The sequence below is a fragment of the Mus musculus genome, chromosome 16 (assembly GCF_000001635.26).
Source record: "Mus musculus strain C57BL/6J chromosome 16, GRCm38.p6 C57BL/6J".
Classification (NCBI taxonomy): domain Eukaryota; kingdom Metazoa; phylum Chordata; class Mammalia; order Rodentia; family Muridae; genus Mus; species Mus musculus.
Genome location: NC_000082.6, coordinates 91,010,960 through 91,027,822, shown reverse-complemented (window position 1 = coordinate 91,027,822; position 16,863 = coordinate 91,010,960). Strand labels below are relative to the sequence as shown.

General features: G+C 42.6%; 2 protein-coding genes and 1 long non-coding RNA gene across 35 annotated transcripts in view; 2 read left to right on the top strand and 1 right to left on the bottom strand.

Annotated features, from left to right (window-relative positions):
- Positions 1 to 13,786, top strand: part of Paxbp1 (PAX3 and PAX7 binding protein 1) — a 30,343-nt gene extending 16,557 nt beyond the window's left edge. For both annotated transcript variants that reach the window (NR_152264.1, NM_026110.2), the window contains exons 9-18: positions 494 to 593; positions 678 to 793; positions 2,128 to 2,327; positions 2,532 to 2,676; positions 4,364 to 4,485; positions 5,078 to 5,154; positions 5,706 to 5,772; positions 8,514 to 8,660; positions 10,823 to 10,977; positions 12,645 to 13,786. Coding sequence is in view for 1 of the 2 variants with exons in the window: in NM_026110.2 (NP_080386.3) it covers positions 494 to 593; positions 678 to 793; positions 2,128 to 2,327; positions 2,532 to 2,676; positions 4,364 to 4,485; positions 5,078 to 5,154; positions 5,706 to 5,772; positions 8,514 to 8,660; positions 10,823 to 10,977; positions 12,645 to 12,762 (1,247 nt within the window). In the remaining variant the exon portion in view is untranslated. The remainder of the gene's footprint in view (positions 1 to 493; positions 594 to 677; positions 794 to 2,127; positions 2,328 to 2,531; positions 2,677 to 4,363; positions 4,486 to 5,077; positions 5,155 to 5,705; positions 5,773 to 8,513; positions 8,661 to 10,822; positions 10,978 to 12,644) is intronic.
- Positions 11,320 to 16,574, bottom strand: 4930404I05Rik (RIKEN cDNA 4930404I05 gene). The gene is made up of 3 exons (NR_028368.1): positions 16,504 to 16,574; positions 12,356 to 12,574; positions 11,320 to 12,007 (listed from the first exon to the last, which is right to left on the bottom strand). It is a non-coding gene; the product is annotated as an RIKEN cDNA 4930404I05 gene (long non-coding RNA).
- Synj1 (synaptojanin 1) overlaps positions 14,096 to 16,863 on the top strand; it is a 77,636-nt gene continuing 74,868 nt past the window's right edge. For 26 of the 32 annotated variants that reach the window (XR_876128.3, XM_030248904.1, XM_030248902.1 and 23 more), the window contains exon 1: positions 14,096 to 16,730. Coding sequence is in view for 26 of the 32 variants with exons in the window: in XM_030248904.1 (XP_030104764.1) it covers positions 16,321 to 16,730 (410 nt within the window). In the remaining 6 variants the exon portion in view is untranslated. Of the gene's footprint in view, positions 16,851 to 16,863 lie in introns of all 32 variants that reach the window. The other 6 variants (XM_030248906.1, XM_030248905.1, XM_011246084.1 and 3 more) reach the window with 2 other exon arrangements.

Genomic DNA, 16,863 nt, shown 5'->3' with positions numbered 1-16,863 from the left:
CCTATGCAGAGTGCCCAGTGGTGCCTGCCCTGAGAGTAGTGTTCAATAAACTTGAAACTTCCATAGGCTAGGAGATTGCAGTTATTACAGCCTTGGCCTCAGAGCTTCAGGTCTTCCCACGTCTCTCTGCTGTCTTCATGCACCGTTCAGACTCCTTCATGACAACACTGTGTTTCCTCTGCATGGGGAATGTAGATTTTCACTTGTTTGTTGATTGTAATAGGATCAGCTAGTCCTGCTGTTTAGACAGACGGTAAGCCCAGCAGTCGTTGCGTGCTCTTAGAAATCGTTGTTTTAACTCTTCTACTTCTTCTCATGGAAACTCAATAATTCCAAGATTTGTTCTATACTAAAACCTGTCTAGTTTACCAGTCATTGCAGAATCTTGCCGTTAGGATTAGCAAGCAGTCTATTAATGGCTTGTTCTGTGCAGATTCTTCCCTCATGATGGTTGAAGGGAGACTGTTAATTTTAACTGTTTGTTGTTTTACAGATAAAGCTTTGATGGCACCAAATCTTGATTCCTTTGGACGTGATCGGGCACTTTATCAAGAACATGCAAAACGTCGGATTGCAGAGCGGGAAGCCAGGAGGTGATTCTGAAAATACTGGCTGTGTCTTACTAGGAAAGCTGGAATCCCTTAATTAAATTCACAAATCAAATCTTTGTTATCTAGGACTCGCCGTAGGCAAGCCAGAGAGCAAACCGGTCAGATGGCAGATCACCTGGAAGGCCTGTCCAGTGATGATGAAGAGACGTCTACAGATATTACTAATTTCAATCTGGAGAAAGGTTAGGCTTTTAATTGGAAATGAGACTCATCAAATTGTTCTCTACGTGGGTGTGCTTTTAAAAAAATTCTATTTTTTACTAAAAACTTTTTGAAATATACATTTATTTATTTGTGCGTGTGTCTGCATGCCAACTTGGGCTGTGGAGGCCAGGGTAACTTCAGAGAGTTGGTTCTCTCCTTCACCCACCGTGGAGACTCAGGGAGTGAGTTCAGGCTGTCAGCTCTGAGGAAGAGCTTTTGCTCTTGTGGCCTTTAGTTATAAAATGGTCACAATTTTTGTCTTCTGCAGTGAGGTACTGTTTTATATCCTTTTTTTTTTTTTTCAGACTTACAGTTTTCAAAACTAGAGTCAACATTTGGAGATTTAATTAATACTTGTATAGTGATTTTAGTCTTCAGAACTGGAATTTTAAAGGAACAGAGCCATGTACCGGAGCCTGTGGTCCGCAGTACTGAAGCTGTCTGGTCTGAAAGTTAAGGCTGAAGTAAGCTAGCTCTCAGCCTGGAGAGGGCCTCCTGGAGAGTAATTCAGCCGGGAGTAGTAGTTGGCACAAGTCTATGCTGGGCCTTTGTGAATGCTCCCTAAGTAGCTCACGTCCTCCCACTGACTGTGCTCATTTGGGATTATGTTACTTCCTTCATCCCCCACTCCACCCCATTGAGGTGTGCTAGGAATTAAATTTAAGTTCTACTGAGCTATATAGTCTCAGCCTTTTAAAAATAAATTTTAAGACAAGTTGTCTGAATTACCCAGACTGGCCTTTAACTTGTGACTCCTGTCTCAGCTTTCCTGTGTTGCCAGGCCCAGTTTCTCTGACTTTGGATTTTTGAAACAGGGATTCACAGCCCAGGCTAGATTCTGCTCATTTTGTGCCCAAGCTGACTTTCAACTTGTTACCTACTCAAGCTCCTGGTCTTCTTGCCTCTGCTTCCTAAGTACTGGGATCACAGATGTGTCCTGCCACACCTGACTTCCAACATTGTTATATTGAACATCTTGGACATGGGGAAATTTGAAAGAGTGATGCTGTCCAGCATTGGTCCAGATTGAAGATGCAGATACTTTCCTGCCTTTCCTTGTCTTTGTGTGTGCGTCTATTTCACTCTAGACATCATGACGACACTTCACCCATAAGACTTGGGTCCAGTTCTCCTGTTTGCATGTGGGTTCTGAAGAGGGTTCTCAAGCAGTGGGCGTGGGCTCGAGCACCATTCTCTGCTGAGCCATTCCACCCGTGACAAGAGTCTACTGCTGTGTCCTGTGAGCACGGTAGTGTCCTGCTGCTGCGGGTCTGCTGCTCTAAACTTTGTTTGTTTGTAAATTCTTTTCTAGATCGAATTTTGAAAGAGTCTAGCAAAGTTTTTGAAGATGTCCTTGAGAGTTTCTATTCAATTGACTGCATTAAAGCACAGTTTGAAGCATGGCGTTCAAAATACTACATGTCCTATAAGGATGCTTATATTGGTCTTTGTCTGCCCAAACTGTTCAACCCCCTAATCAGACTTCAGCTTCTCACCTGGACTCCTCTTGAGGTGGGTGGTTCTTAGCAATGTTCAAAAGCAGTGTAGCTCAGGTGTTGGGTACTTTTTGCCGTAAAGCTACAAAGGGAGATACAGCATAGTTGATAATCAATTAAGATAAACTGTATCTGATACTAATCTGTTTTAAATAAGGTTTTTTAAAATCTCTCCTCCAAAAGTTGTAAGTGTTTGAGTAATGTTTGTAATATGTTTTAGGCAAAATGCCGTGACTTTGAAACCATGCTGTGGTTTGAATCTCTGCTGTTCTATGGCTGTGAAGACCGAGAGCAGGAGAAGGATGAGGCTGACGTTGCTCTGCTGCCCACCATTGTGGAGAAGGTCATTCTCCCCAAGCTGACAGGTAGCCGGGGCGGGGCGGGGGCGGGGCTCAGCACGTGGGCTTTCAGATGTGCCTAGTGTTCCTAGACCAGTGACCATTTTATCACAGACGTTACATAACCAATGTTAGGTGTCAGGTGTCACCTGGTCCAAGGATGTTAGAGGATAGAAAAGGATTAGCTTGAGGCTTGAAGGCCACTTTACAGGGACCTATACTTGGAGCAGTAATTGATCAATAGGTTTCTTTCAGAGATTCAAGATTGCTTGATGCCAAACCGAATATTATGAGGGAGTCATACACATCTCTTTTGACAATTATCTTGAAAGATTAGCATTTACTGATACAGGAACCTATTTTAAACTGAAAAAAAAAGTAAAAGTGAAATTTAAATAGAAATTTTGGTTGTGTAAATAAGATCTGGGATGGAGGAGCCTTCTCCCCCTCTCTTTTCTCTGAGTAACATGCGCCTCTCCACATTTCTCCCTCAGAATCCTTAATTCATAGGACAAAGGATGATCAGACACAGTGCTGCCCTTCTGTAAGGCCAGCAGCTGGTGGATGTGCCACGGCTCCAGCATTGATACTGACCGAAGGCCGCTAGGGCTTCACTAAACCCTGGCCTTTTTTAAATGAACAAATTCTGAAGTTTGTATTATAAAGCACAAAATAAATACTGGTATTTATGAGTAAAGAACTAACTATCTGGCATTAAAAGTAAGCTGTGGAGATGGCTCAGAGGTTAAGAGCACTAGCTGCTCTTCCTTCCAGAGGACCTGAGTTCATTTCCTTTTTTTTTAACCTAGTAAAGATGTTTTATTTTAAGACTTAGTTTTATGTTGTTGTTGTATTGATTTTTCTTTTCTTTTTTTATTACTTTCTTTACATTTCAAATGTTATCCCCTTTCCTAGTTTCCCCTTCGAAAATCCCCTATCCCCTCCCACCTCCCTCTGCTCCCCAACCCACCCACTTCTGCTTCCTGGCCCTGGCATTCCCCTATACTGGGGCATAGAACCTTCACAGGACCTAGGGCCTCTCCTCCCATTGATGACTGACTAGGCCATCCTCTGCTACATATGCAGCTAGAGCCACAAGTCCCACCATGTGTTTTCTTTGATTGGTGGTTTAGTTCCAAGGAGCTCTGGGGGTACTAGTTAGTTCATATTGTTGTTCCTCCTAGGGCGCTTCAAACCCCTTCAGCTCCTTAGGCCCTTTCTCTAGCTCCTTCATTGGGGACCTTGTGCTCTGTGAGCATCCACTTCTGTATTTGTTCAGCACTGGCAGAGCCTCTCAAGAGACAGCTATATAGGCTCCGGTCAGCAAGCTCTTGTTGGCATCTGCCATCTGTCTGGGTTTGGTGGGTTTGTGGTGGTTTATGGGATGGATCCCCAGGTGGGGCAGTCTTTATATAGTAGTTCCTTCAGTCTCTGCTCCAAACTTTGTCTCTGTAACTCCTCCCATGGGTGTTTTGTTCCCCTTCTAAGAAGGATTCTGAGCTTCTGGGGTAACATCCATTAATCAGTGAGGTCCGGAGTTCAATTCCCAGCAACCACATGGTGGCTCACAACCATCTGTAATGGGATCTGGTGCCCTCTGCTGGCCTGCAGGTGTACTTTCAGCCAGAATGCTGTATGCATAATAAATAAATCATTAAAAAAAAAAGCTGTCATTTTTCTACATTTTAACATCTTGTCTTTTGTTTCTTAATAGTGATAGCTGAAACCATGTGGGATCCCTTTTCTACAACACAGACTTCAAGGATGGTTGGAATCACAATGAAATTAATAAATGGCTACCCCTCAGTAGTCAATGCAGACAATAAAAACACGCAGGTACTTCAGGTCCCATGCTTGGCAAGGTTGTTTTCTTCTTTTGAAAATGAGCCAGAGTTTAAGAGAATGGGTGGTTATCCTGAGTCAGCCAGGCTGCTGATTCTCCTAGTTAGGTAATCTGGCTGTAAAACCTGAAGTATGTACAGTTAGCTGTTAGTTTTCAGTTGTACAAATTTCCATGGAAGAAAGATGCCATTAGTCTACTCAGTAGCACAGCCCACTTCTGGTTCTCCCAATCAAACATTCCAGTAAAAACTTTGGGGGAGAATAGAAAGTAAAACCAGTAGATTAGTTCATAATTGATAATTGGGACTTAAATAGCATATTTTAAAATAACCAGATACACTTACAGTTAATGCCAACCGTAAAATCACTGCTTTCACTGAGCCGATCGGGAAAGGCTTTATCATTGTTGGGTCTCAGGTAACCTTATGTTGAAATAAAGTATGTTGATTTTAAATTTTCATATAGTAGATTTGGAATATTAAAATTGGTAAATGACTGTATTGATTACTAATTGTTGAAAGATTATCTGGTAGAATTGTATTAAATTTTTTTAACAAATTCAAATGTACTTCTTCTCACTCCGTAGGTATACCTTAAAGCTCTTTTACTGAGGATGAGAAGAACTTTAGATGATGATGTATTTATGCCCCTATATCCCAAAAAGTAAGTAAGCCATACGAACATGAGATGCAACATTCTATATTTGCTTTCAGGGTCTAGATTAGAAAAATAAAGGTGGCTTGACGTATAAACTGTGCCTGAGTAGTATAAAATTACCCAGAGAGGTGGAGGAATTGTTTTGAACAGAATATAGCAAATAATGTTCTTAAAATAGTTTAAAATTGAGTTGTTGTTTGTTTCCTTCAGTATATTTGACTTCACAGGCCTTCAGACTCGCTCCCTTCCTCTCTCTTCCCTCTTTTTGCAGCTCCCTCTTTCCTTCTCTCTGTCTTCTTTCCTCCTATCCCTCTCCCCTCCCCTCTCTCTCTCCATCTCCCTCCCTCTCTCCCTCTCTTCTGAGGTGAATGCTAAGCTGGCCCTCGTGCCAGAGCCTCACTGCTGCTGCACACTGCTGGGTCGTTTTCCTGACCCCGTTACTTGAGGACGTTCTTACTGATCAGAATGAAGCAGCATTTATCTTACTGATCGGGATGAAGCGGCATTTGGCATTTATTTACTTACAAACATTTGATTGTGCTTCGTTTCTCTTTCAGTGTCTTAGAAAATAAAAATTCTGGGCCTTACTTATTTTTTCAACGACAGTTTTGGTCGTCTGTTAAGGTATGTAATCAGAGACTATCTAAAAATATGTAATTTTTTTGGACTTCATGTACTATATTTTGAGACAATTTTTGTCTTTTATTAACTCAGGTTTATATCTCTGAGACATACACACACTTTCATTTTACAACCAAGTATTATTTCAAATGTTTATTTCAGTTTGATATTTTCACAGGGAATTTTGAAAGTAAGGCCTATGCAGTCTCACAAACTGTTCAACTATAGACCACAGCTTAGTGAAAACAGAACGTAGCGCATTGAGCAACTAGAGCACTCTCTTCTCCCGAGTCGGGGCAGCATGGCTGGGACAGAAGCCTTCTAGGAGGTTTACAGCACAGCACAGTTTGTAGGTAGACAGCCCACTGATGAGAAAGGGCCCCAGGGAGCCATTGGGGATCCTCTCCCTCCCTGGAGGTGATCCTGGAGTGTGATGCAAGGGACTTAAGTAGACTCCAGGTAAAGGAGAGCGGGTGTGGATGAAGATGGAGATGAGTGCCTGAAGGCGGGAGTAGGGAAGCAGGAGCATCCTGGAGAAAGCTCGTCTTCACCCTCAAGGTTAGAGCAAGCTATGAGGTTCTGTCTGGGTGCCTCTCCTCTGGTAATTTACACTCACTCACTCACTCACTCCAGTTCTGTGCGTTTTATACATTTGTCCCCTTTGTAGTTTAGCCCTGACCTCCCAACCTGCTTGTGTTCCACGGTTCTATTAGTGGAGCTATACAACAGGGAGCCGTGTGAGGCTGGCTCGTCTCCTTGGGTGTGTTTGACATTCACTTTCATTTCCTGTTAGCAGTGGTTTGCTGCTTTTTGCTGCTGAGGGAGCTGTAAGTTCAGCTTTCCTTTGTTTAACTCATTTCCTAATTTGAAGACTTGAAATGGTTTTCAGTTGGAGTAATGAGGGAGATGCTGTGGGGATCTCTGCAGTCGGTGTTCTCATTTCAGCCCTCTGAGGGAAACCAGGAGAGGCTGTGTGGTGTGTGTCCGCAGCAGTGTGGAGAGGGTTCTGTTCGCTCTGTGCCCTCCGTCTGCTGGGTTGATGAGTGGTGGTGAGCCCTGTTCCTGTGCTCACCGTGCCTCTGTTGTTCTCAGGACTTTGGCTCATGTTTTCCTCTTATGCGTAGAGTTCTAAACTCTGGAGAAAATGAAGTGGAGATGATTTTTAAACTTTGTCTGGCTTGTCTTTTAGTTTCTCATTTATTTCAAGGGTAAAAGTTCTTGTGGGTTTTCGTTGCTGCTGAATTGAGGTCTCATGTAGCCCAGGCCCATTTCAGACTTGCTGTGCAGCCCAGGCTGATCTTGAACTCCTGCGCTCTCCCCTCCTCAGTGCTGCACTGAGTTGATGCTGCAGCAGTCATGACGATGCTGCACACTGGGTAATGGACCCAGCTGAGCCTGAGTGGGGTTCTCACCGCTGCACGGCTCACCTGTCCCCTGCCTGCGTGGGTTCTTTGTGCTTTAGAAGCCATACTTAGAAATGCCTTCCTTATAGAGAACCATGAAGTTTTTCTCCTGTAGCTAGAAGTTTCATAGTTTTAGGTTTTACATTTAGCTGTGTTATGTGTTTACAGTTAACTTTAGAGGCTAAAGAGATGGCTCTGGGGTTAAGAGCACTGAGAACCTAGGCACCAGCATGGAGATCCATAGCTGCCTCCTCTTGCACCACACAAACATGGTGCACAGACATGGCATACATGCAGAACATCCATATATACAAAATGAAATTAAATAAAATACCTTTTTATTTTAGATGTAAGGCCTGGATGAAATCCCTCTTTGTTACAGCAATATTTGTTGTGAAGACAATCCTTTCTGCTTTGAGTTGAATTTCAGCCCTAGTTGAAAGTTAGTAGAGTATGGATATGAGAGTCATGGGTGATTTTTAGCATGGAAAGGACAGAAACAAATTGCCATTTTGAAGATGACTGTGTGTGCTGTATAGAACAAATGGGTTGAAGTAGGTTGAGGATGGGGGATAATGAAAATTGGAACATTTTTGCTATCTCTCTATTGTGCCGCACCCTTTATCTTGAAACCTCAGAATGACTCTGTCAAGTAGACACTATCACTGTTGTTCTTTGTATAGGTCAGGGAGACACAGTCTGACCTGCAGTGTCATTCCATTGGTAATACAAGTCGGGAATCTAGCTCAGGCCAGTCTGCCTTTGAATAGCTCTTCTTAACAGAAATTAATTCTGCATGCCCTCAAGTCTCTATGTGTGTAATGATTTTTCTTTTAAAGGGGACTAGTTTTGTGTTGTCCTTAAGAAAAATTGAATGGAGATACTCAAATCATGTCTAGGCTTGTTTCTGTTTGGACCTCTGCTGGGGAAAAGACACCGCAGTACACTTGAGCGTCAGTGCAGGAACTATGGAGTGCTGAAAAGCGCAGGTTGGGTGGAGGTGGAGCCAGAGTGATCAAGGTGACCTGGGTGCCTCTGGCCTGAGTCTTTGGCTACAGAGTGCTGCCTGCTGTTTACTGCAGTGGAAATGAGTGGGGAAACTAGACATTGGTATGGTTGGGTGGGATGAGGCTTCATTTCATGACAGCATTTCATTTTATACACGGTGAGCAAGAGTAGCTTTTATTGTAGGAAGCACTCAGATAGCTCAGAAGTGCTTTCTAACACAAGGCACCGTCCATCACACTGCGTTTGCTGTATTACTATATAACTACTTCACTTTGTACTTAAGAATAATTGCTTGGTATTGCCTGTTAATCATTTTTTTTTTCTTCTTTTTAGCTATTGGGAAATTTTCTTCAGTGGTATGGCATTTTCTCAAACAAAACTCTTCAGGAGTTATCAATAGATGGCTTGTTAAACAGATACATCCTTATGGCTTTTCAGAACTCAGAATACGGAGATGACAGCATCAGAAAAGCCCAAAATGTGAGTTGGGTAACTCATGCTGTAGTTTAAAGCACACCCATCAGGGCGAGTTCAGCTTCTTTGCCTGAAGAATAGGAGTTATATAAACCTCCTTTGACAGTTGGACCTGCTGTAGTTATTAAACTGCCCAGGTAGTCCTAAACATTTCTTTCTAACCCAAGAAATAGACAGTTGATCTTAACCAAGAGGCCAAGGAATGATACATGAAAATCTATCTGTCTATATTTGTGGTTCTTTGGGTGTTTTTCTAGATATCAATGAAATTTTTATTTTAGGAGTTTTCTTCATAGTTGATTGTTTTGAGCAATTCAGAAGAGCCTTTTTTTCCCTCTCACTTGAATAATTTTAACAGAGTAAGTGGGGGGTGCCTCATGCCATTAATCCCAGCACTCAGAAGGCAGAGGCAGGTGGATCTCTGAGTTCAAGGCCAGCCTAATCTATATAAGATTCCAGGACAGCTAGAACTACACAGAGAAACCCTGTCTTGAAAAACAAAAATAAATAGTTTTAATATTGTTAGGTTTTCTACTTATAGTCATGAGTTACATAGTTTGATAGTTTTATTTATATATATATATATATATAATTTTTTTTTCCCGAGTCAGGGTTTCTCTGTCCTGGAACTCACTCTGTAGACCAGGCTGGCCTTGAACTCAGAAATCTGCCTGCCTCTGCCTCCCAAGTGCTGGGATTAAAGATGTGAGCCACCATGCCTGGCTTAAATATATATTTTTAATAATCACTAATAGTCATAACAATTACTAAATTAATTAATATAAATCTGCTAGTAGCAGGAGGTTTTGTTTGTTTGTTCTTTTGTTGTGAGTTTTTTGGTTTGTTAGGGTTTTGGTTTTTTCAGAGACAGGGTTTCACTTTGTATTCCTAGCTGTCCAGGAACTCACTGTGTAGACTAGGCTGGCCTTAAACTCAGAGAGATCTGCCTGCCTCTGCCTCCCAAGTGCTGGGATTGAAGGTGCATGTCACCTCATCCAGCACAGGTGGTTGTTTTGTTTTTGTTTTTAACTTTAGAACCTCATCAGACCAAATCTCTTTGACACATAGCCTCACTACTTCAAATATATTTGTGTATATTTCCTACAAACCTGAAAATTACTCCTCAGGACCAGGCCAGAGCATCAATATCTGGGCATTCACACTGATAATGACTATTCCCTAGTCCTTAGCGACCCGTCCCAATGTCCATTTTCAGTCATGTAAAATATTCTCCACTCACCAAAAGTAAACACCAGATTATCTAATTAACAAGTCTCTTTAGTCTCCTTTGATCTACAAGAGGACTTCATTCTTTCTTTATGTTTACAACCGACACCTTTGAAGGGGACAGGCCAGTTATTTTGTAATGACCTCTTGGTGTGAGTTTGTCTAAGATCTCTCCACTAGATTCAAGTTCTGCATCTTTTGGATGCGATTGTTCAGTTTCCTGTGTGGTTTTATCTCTTAGAAGACTTCTGGAGCTTTATAGTATGTCCCCTCTTAAGTAAGTGCTCTCTTTCTTGAATCAGAGATTTCGGCTCATTTTATACCTGCTTTGTCCCTGGGATAAGCCATTCGTGTAGTAACCCCTTGTTCTTTTAATGGTGAGCATGTTTTTTTTTTACATGTTTGGATAATGACTGACCAAAGTAAACTGTCTTCTCTTGAGGGAACCAGTCTCATCCTTCTTAATTCTTGGCACTAAGGCAGACGGTTACAGTGCTCTGTGGGCTGGGTTAAGACTCGTGCGTGCACTGGACCTCTTGTATAGATAGATAGATAGGCTCACTCTTACTGTGGGCTAACTGGGCTTTCACAAGCCTCTGTGGGTGCTGCCATCACTGACGTACTCGGGAAGGAGGAGACTATAAGACCATGTTGATACAGGGAATTTTACCAAGGGGACTTGGTTTGCTTAAGTCATATTGGATAACGGAAAGAAAATGGGCAACCAGTTACCAATTTTATGACTGTTTAAATACTTGGTAAAGTAACTTGTTTTGAGTGTGTGATCCATTGTGAAAAATCAGGCTTATTGGTATAGTTAATATGAGGAGTCAGGGTTTTTAAAAGATACCTTATATAGTATTAAGTCTTAACCATCATGTAGCTTTAACTTTTGGTATTTTCATTATGTTATAACTATTTTATTTGCATCTTCTATACAGGTAATCAACTGTTTCCCTAAACAGTGGTTTGTGAATCTGAAAGGAGAAAGAACTATTTCTCAGTTAGAAAATTTTTGCCGATATCTTGTACATTTAGCAGATACAATTTACAGGAACAGTATTGGGTGCTCTGATGTGGAAAAAAGAAATGCAAGGTAATTTGGTTTTTTATTGTAATGTATGAAACGATAATCTAGAGTTTCTTTAGTTGTCAGAGATATTAAGTAATTAAGTGGAGTCATTTTAACTTGTTTATTGTTTAAACAGTTTCATTTTATTTGTGTATGTAAGGTATACACTAATTATATTCTCTCTTTTTTTTTTTAAGATTTACTTATTATTATATGTGAGTACACTGTATCTGTCTTTAGACACACCAGATGAGGGTGTCAAATCTCGTTACAGATCATTATAAGCCACCATGTGGTGGCTGGGATTTAAACTCAGGGACCTTCAGAAGAGCAGTCAGTGCCAAGCCATTTCACCAGCCCCATATTCCCTTTCATTGTACATTTATTTAGTGTTACAAAACTACCAAGATACACATTTTTTTTAAATTTGTATCCCGCTATCCCTATACATTAAATTTGGAAGCTTTTAGAAAAAGACTTATGGTAAGTCTTAGAGCAGTGAATAGTTGTAATTTTGTCTCCTGAGGAATTGAATAGATTCACAGTGGGTGAATTTAGGTGCAGTGATCCTTGGCCTTTGAGGTGTCATCATGGAGATGTAAACGTAGAAAGAATGCCCACTGAAATACAGCCTTGTGTGAAGAGCCCAGCCTTCACTCTATACCTTGATCCATAATACCGTGGACTAAAGGCCATTTCATGATGGTTTGGGAACAACTTATGTCTGGTTTTCATGAAAATTTTCTAGGAAGGCAGAGACCACAGCTTATTAGGAGGCTGAGTCAGGAGGAGACTCTCAAAAGTTCAAGGCTTGCCTGGGCTTCCAAATGAGCTCAGGGCCAGCCTGAGTGCTCTGTAAGCCTTGGTTCACATAGCAGCAGGACAAGGAGCTTGGTCGACGTCCCTTCTGTTTTCCCTGATCTACATAACCTTGGGGTGGGGCTCCTGCTGTATGTCCTCTTAGTCAGCGATGTATGCTTACTCATCCAGTCAAGAATTCTGATGTTCATATTTCAGGGTTTCTTCAAAGTAAGGCAGAGTACTTACGGCAGGGCTGAGAAAGAAAGCAGAAATAGGCTTTAGTGGATGAATTTAGGAGTTGGAGGCTGCCTCTTGATAGGTTGGTGAAGTAGAGTTTGTGTTAAGCTGTGCTCCAGAAGGACCTGGACTGTATGGCTGGGAAGGAAGCAGACAGCGCTCCAGGGCGGCTTGGGATCACACTGGGGTTCTTTGTAGATATTAATCAAAATCATTTATCTAAATGAAGTTGTTTTATTCTGTATATGAATGAATTTCCTGTCCCTGGACCAATCATTTACACATGAGTTTTGTTTTATGTGGCTAGATAACAGATTAATTTTTTCTCATACATTTCATGTTGTTTTGAGAGTGACATACATACCTGTCGTGTTGCCCGTGGGGCAGTCAGGATGGCTTCCAGGTTTTGGTTCTCTCCTCCCACTAGTGGGATCTGGAGAGTGGCTCCACAGAGGTTTGGTGGCAAGCATCTTTGCAGGTGAACCATATGCCAGCCCTGCAGATGCTGTAAAACCTGCTGTAGCGTCCACGTCTTCTTCTCCATACGTAAAATCCATGCTTGGAAGGCTGTACTGCAGATTCTCTAAGTTAGTGTAAAATCAAGAACAAATTTTATCTCAATATAATATTACAAATTTTGTTATCTCTTTCAGGGAAAATATAAAACAGATAGTAAAACTTCTTGCAAGCGTTCGGGCTTTGGATCACGCTATATCTGTTGCAAGTGACCACAATGTGAAGGAAGTCAAGTCTCTGATTGAAGGAAAATAGATCTGCGACCAAAAAGTGTTTGCTTTGCTGCCATTTCCAGTGTGTACATTTTGTATATATGTAAAGTTTCTTAAACTGTAATATACTGATTCTTGTTTTAATACAAAAACATTATATTAATACCGTGTCCTTAAATGTGATTTCTTGAGAATGAAAGGAACTCAGATTATTTCTAGGAGTCTATGGATGTTTCTTTACTGCCTGTCATATTTTGTTTATGGAAGTATTTTATATGGTCATTAAATTAACTTCGTTTACGTATGCTCTATAAATGATGAGTGTTTAGTGTAAGTTGTATAATTTTGCGTGTCTGTGTGTGTGTGTGTGTGTGTGTGTGTGTGTGTGTGCATGTATATTTATACCACCATGGATTTTCATGCTGGAAATTTTGCAGTGTTTTTCTACAGAGGAGGCTTTTTAACAGCAGGAACTTACCCAATAGCAATCATCTTAGGGAAATACTGCACTGCAGCAGCTGAAGGGCTGGCAGGTGATGACCTTCACCCCCCACAGTGACTGCTGTCACTGTAGTTGTGCTGCCTTAAAATGAAAACTGAAATAAGACTTTGTCGTTGAGTGAGTGTGGGACTTCTGGGAGTCTGCCCTGGAGGCAGCTGTGGGTTTAATACGAGCCTGAGGCGACATATGCAGTAGTGTGGGGTAGGATGAGCCACAAACTAACTGCATGGCCTGGGCTGACTGACCTTTCTCACTATTGTCTTCCCTGCCCAGCTATAGATATGCATTTCTTTAGTCTATCCTGTTTTGAATCCCACATATGTGAGTTATATATGCAATAAAGAACATGCCTTGCTGATCAGACACACCCAGGCAATTTACTATCCATGGTATTCTGTAATGTTTCTACCACACTGTAAATACTCAGAGAAACTTGTTTTAAGGTTGATGCTTTCTGATTCTGTGATTTTCAGAAGAGTAACTTTTCAGAAATTCAGGACTATCGTTTGAAAAATATATATGTAATTAAGCTTTAGCCAAGCATTAAATTAATTTTTAAACACGCCTTTTGTTGTATCTTGCTGGTGACTAAGTTCAGAGCATACATACAGTGGTTCATATGGTGAGGCTGTTAACAGGCCAGTGTGCACTTGGACAGTGTTGTGCTCTCCTTTCTCCATCAGTTCTGGAGGTATTATGACTTATCTCCACATATTCATTAAGGATGAGGGTTGTGTTTTTTGTTTTTTGGTTTTTTTTTTTTTGTCATTGTTGTTGTTATTAATCTTTCTTGGCTCCTAAGGGAAATTAAATTTCAGAGCACTCATTCTCATGAATTAAAACAAACACAAATATGTATTTGGGCCTTAAACTGTTTCCAAGCCCATCAGTATAAAACCACTCTTCCTATATCCAGCTTTAGTAATTGTTTGGATAAGCTCCAACTGCCTATGCTAACACTTAGGAACAGGCTTGGACACTGTCCTAGGAGTCTGATGCAAGGTGAATGGAGACCAGAACTGCATATAGAAAGTGCTCGTTATGTCTCGACGAGGTTGTCACTCCTGAATGAGTAAAGAGCACTAAATATGGAATTCTCAGCTGCCATAACACTGGTATTTACTAGCTGAGTGTCTTAGAACAGCTACTCTCTTGAGTGCTTAAGGCCAAAAACTGGAAATAACTGTCACTGGAATCATGTATCTTATAAAGGTTCTCAGCTCAACGTATAGATTCTAGTGGTTTCTGGTGCACCTGGGTTTGTCATAATTCTCCATTCTACCATTTGTCTTCATGCCCCTACATGGGGACCTGATTCCCCTCTGCCTCCTTTGTAACAAACGGTACCTGTGATTTCGTCTCGGTCTCTTGTATAACCACAACAGTCTACCAGATATCCAAAACTTTTTTAGACTCGGGTCACCCAGTCATCTGTCGTTTGCTAGCGACAAGAATCAGGGTATGAGCATTCTGACAGCCTCACCATTGCTCAGTTCCAGTCAGCACAATTGGCTTCTTTGCAAAGCTTTAGACTGTGCCTATATATTTTGAGTTAGTCTACTATAGACACTGGTTTGCTAAAACGTGCAGCTACTTGGATATGTTGTAACAATAATAAATAGAAAAGGGACAATAAGGAATGTTCAAAGGTCACTAGTATGCTTTTCAAATCTTGGGTTTATTTTATAATTAAAAATGTATTTTGAAAGGACTTGGGAAAGCTAAGACCTACCACTGCTGCTTTAGCTTAATTTGAAGAAAGACATTATAACAGAAGCTTGGACCTCCGCTTTCTTAGTTCAGGATACCAAGAATAGGCAGAAGGCTGGCTTTAGAAAGCGCTTAGTGCCATGATTTCCACCTTGACAAAGAGTTTTTGGTGTAGTTTCACAGGGATTCTTGGTGTGAAAAGAATGATGGGGTAAGCAAGTTTGATTACAGCTCCACTTGGGGTAATTTCAGTTGTCATAAAAAGGTTCATCCCTAGGGCTGGGGATGCCCCCCAGCTTGTAGAATGCCTGCCTGGTACGCATGAAGCTTTGGGTTCAGTCTGTCACCACGTAAACCAGGTATGGTTGGCACACTAGCCTGGGCTCTGTGCTACTTTGTCTCAAAAAACAAAAGCTACCTCCAAAGTACTACAATTCAGTGGCCAGCTCTCCTGAACCCGTTTTTGTCGGTGCATGTCATATACAGTCATCACACTTAAGAAAAATCCCACTCTCAAACATCCCTGTTTTATTTAAAGGACTGTCCCCACCTGAAATGGACACTTCTTGGGAGGGAAAAATGGCTAACCACAATTCACAGCAAGCAATTGTTATTATAAGCTTGTGGTTACTGTAACCACAACAAAAAAGTAAAAGTTGTTCTTAGGAGACTAAGTGAAAAGATCTAAGAACTGAATCCAAGTGTGTATCTCCTTGGCTGGAGGTGGCTTCTCTTGTGTTTAGTTTGCTTTTAATATTTTAAAACTAGGGTGGATTTGTCTTCTCTAAAATAGAGAAGCGTTGAGTCACATGACAGCATGTTAGAGGAAATGTTTTTATGCAATACGTCATATTTAAATTGTGCTTTTGGGAAGAAAGTAAAAAGGGGAAGAGGCTAGGGGAAAGCAAAGGCAAATGGAACATGATTGCCGTGCTCCTTGGATTCTCAATTCCTCTCTAAAGCCCCAGGGACTACAATGTCCTCCCATTTTTGTCTCTGAAGTATAGGCAGAATAATTCTGCTGGACACAAGTTTTAGACATAATGTCTCGTTTAAAAAGATAGTTTGAAACAGTGTGATGCCCTTAGTTATAAAATTCCACGGCTGGCAAATCGACAGTGACAGCCATGTTTTGTTTGACTGCCTGGAGTTTCTGGTTGCTGGCTTCCCCCACTCTCCACTGCATTCGGTTGAGCACTCTTCCATCGCCCCTGGAGCTCGGAGAACACACTGAAACAGCCAGGGAACAGCCTCCTGCTGCCTCCCTGACGACAGACACCATGGACAGCTCTTCGAGCGCCACCCAGCCGGCGCGGGGTGCACACCGTCCCCCGCCTCGCACTCGCCCATCGCCCATCAGGTCTGCGGAGGCGGCAGGGGGTGGTCCTGATGCCCGACTCGAGCACGAATCAACACGGGCTCCCCCAGCTCTTTCCTGAAGTCCCTCCCTGTCGCCCGCGGGGAGGGCAGAGCTACAGGGCTCCACGCGAGGAGGACGGACCCTCCCTCTGCCGGCTCCCCTGGCCGTGCCACCTTCCCACTCCCGGGGCGACGGAGGCTCGCTTCACGGACCCAGGACGCGGCGGCCGCAGGAACCCGGTGACCAGTAAGCGCCCTGCTCGGCAGCACGGTCCCGCGTGGGCGGAAACGGCTCCGCCCTTTCACCCTAAGGGGCGGGCCTTCCGCCTGGGCAGCGGCGCAATGCGGAAGAGCTGGACCTGCTGGAGCGGAAGTGACGCTTCGGGCGGCTGTAGCGGCGGAGGCTGCGGGAGAAGGAGGAGGAGGAGCCGGAGGAAGAGGTGAGGCAGCGGGCGGGAGGGCGGGGGGCGGGGAGCGGCCCGGGCTCTACCCAGGGGCAGCCGGCCGGCCGGGTGGACGCTTCCTGAGCGGTGGCGGCCGTCGCAGCCGGGTCGCAAGCGGTGAGAGGCGGCC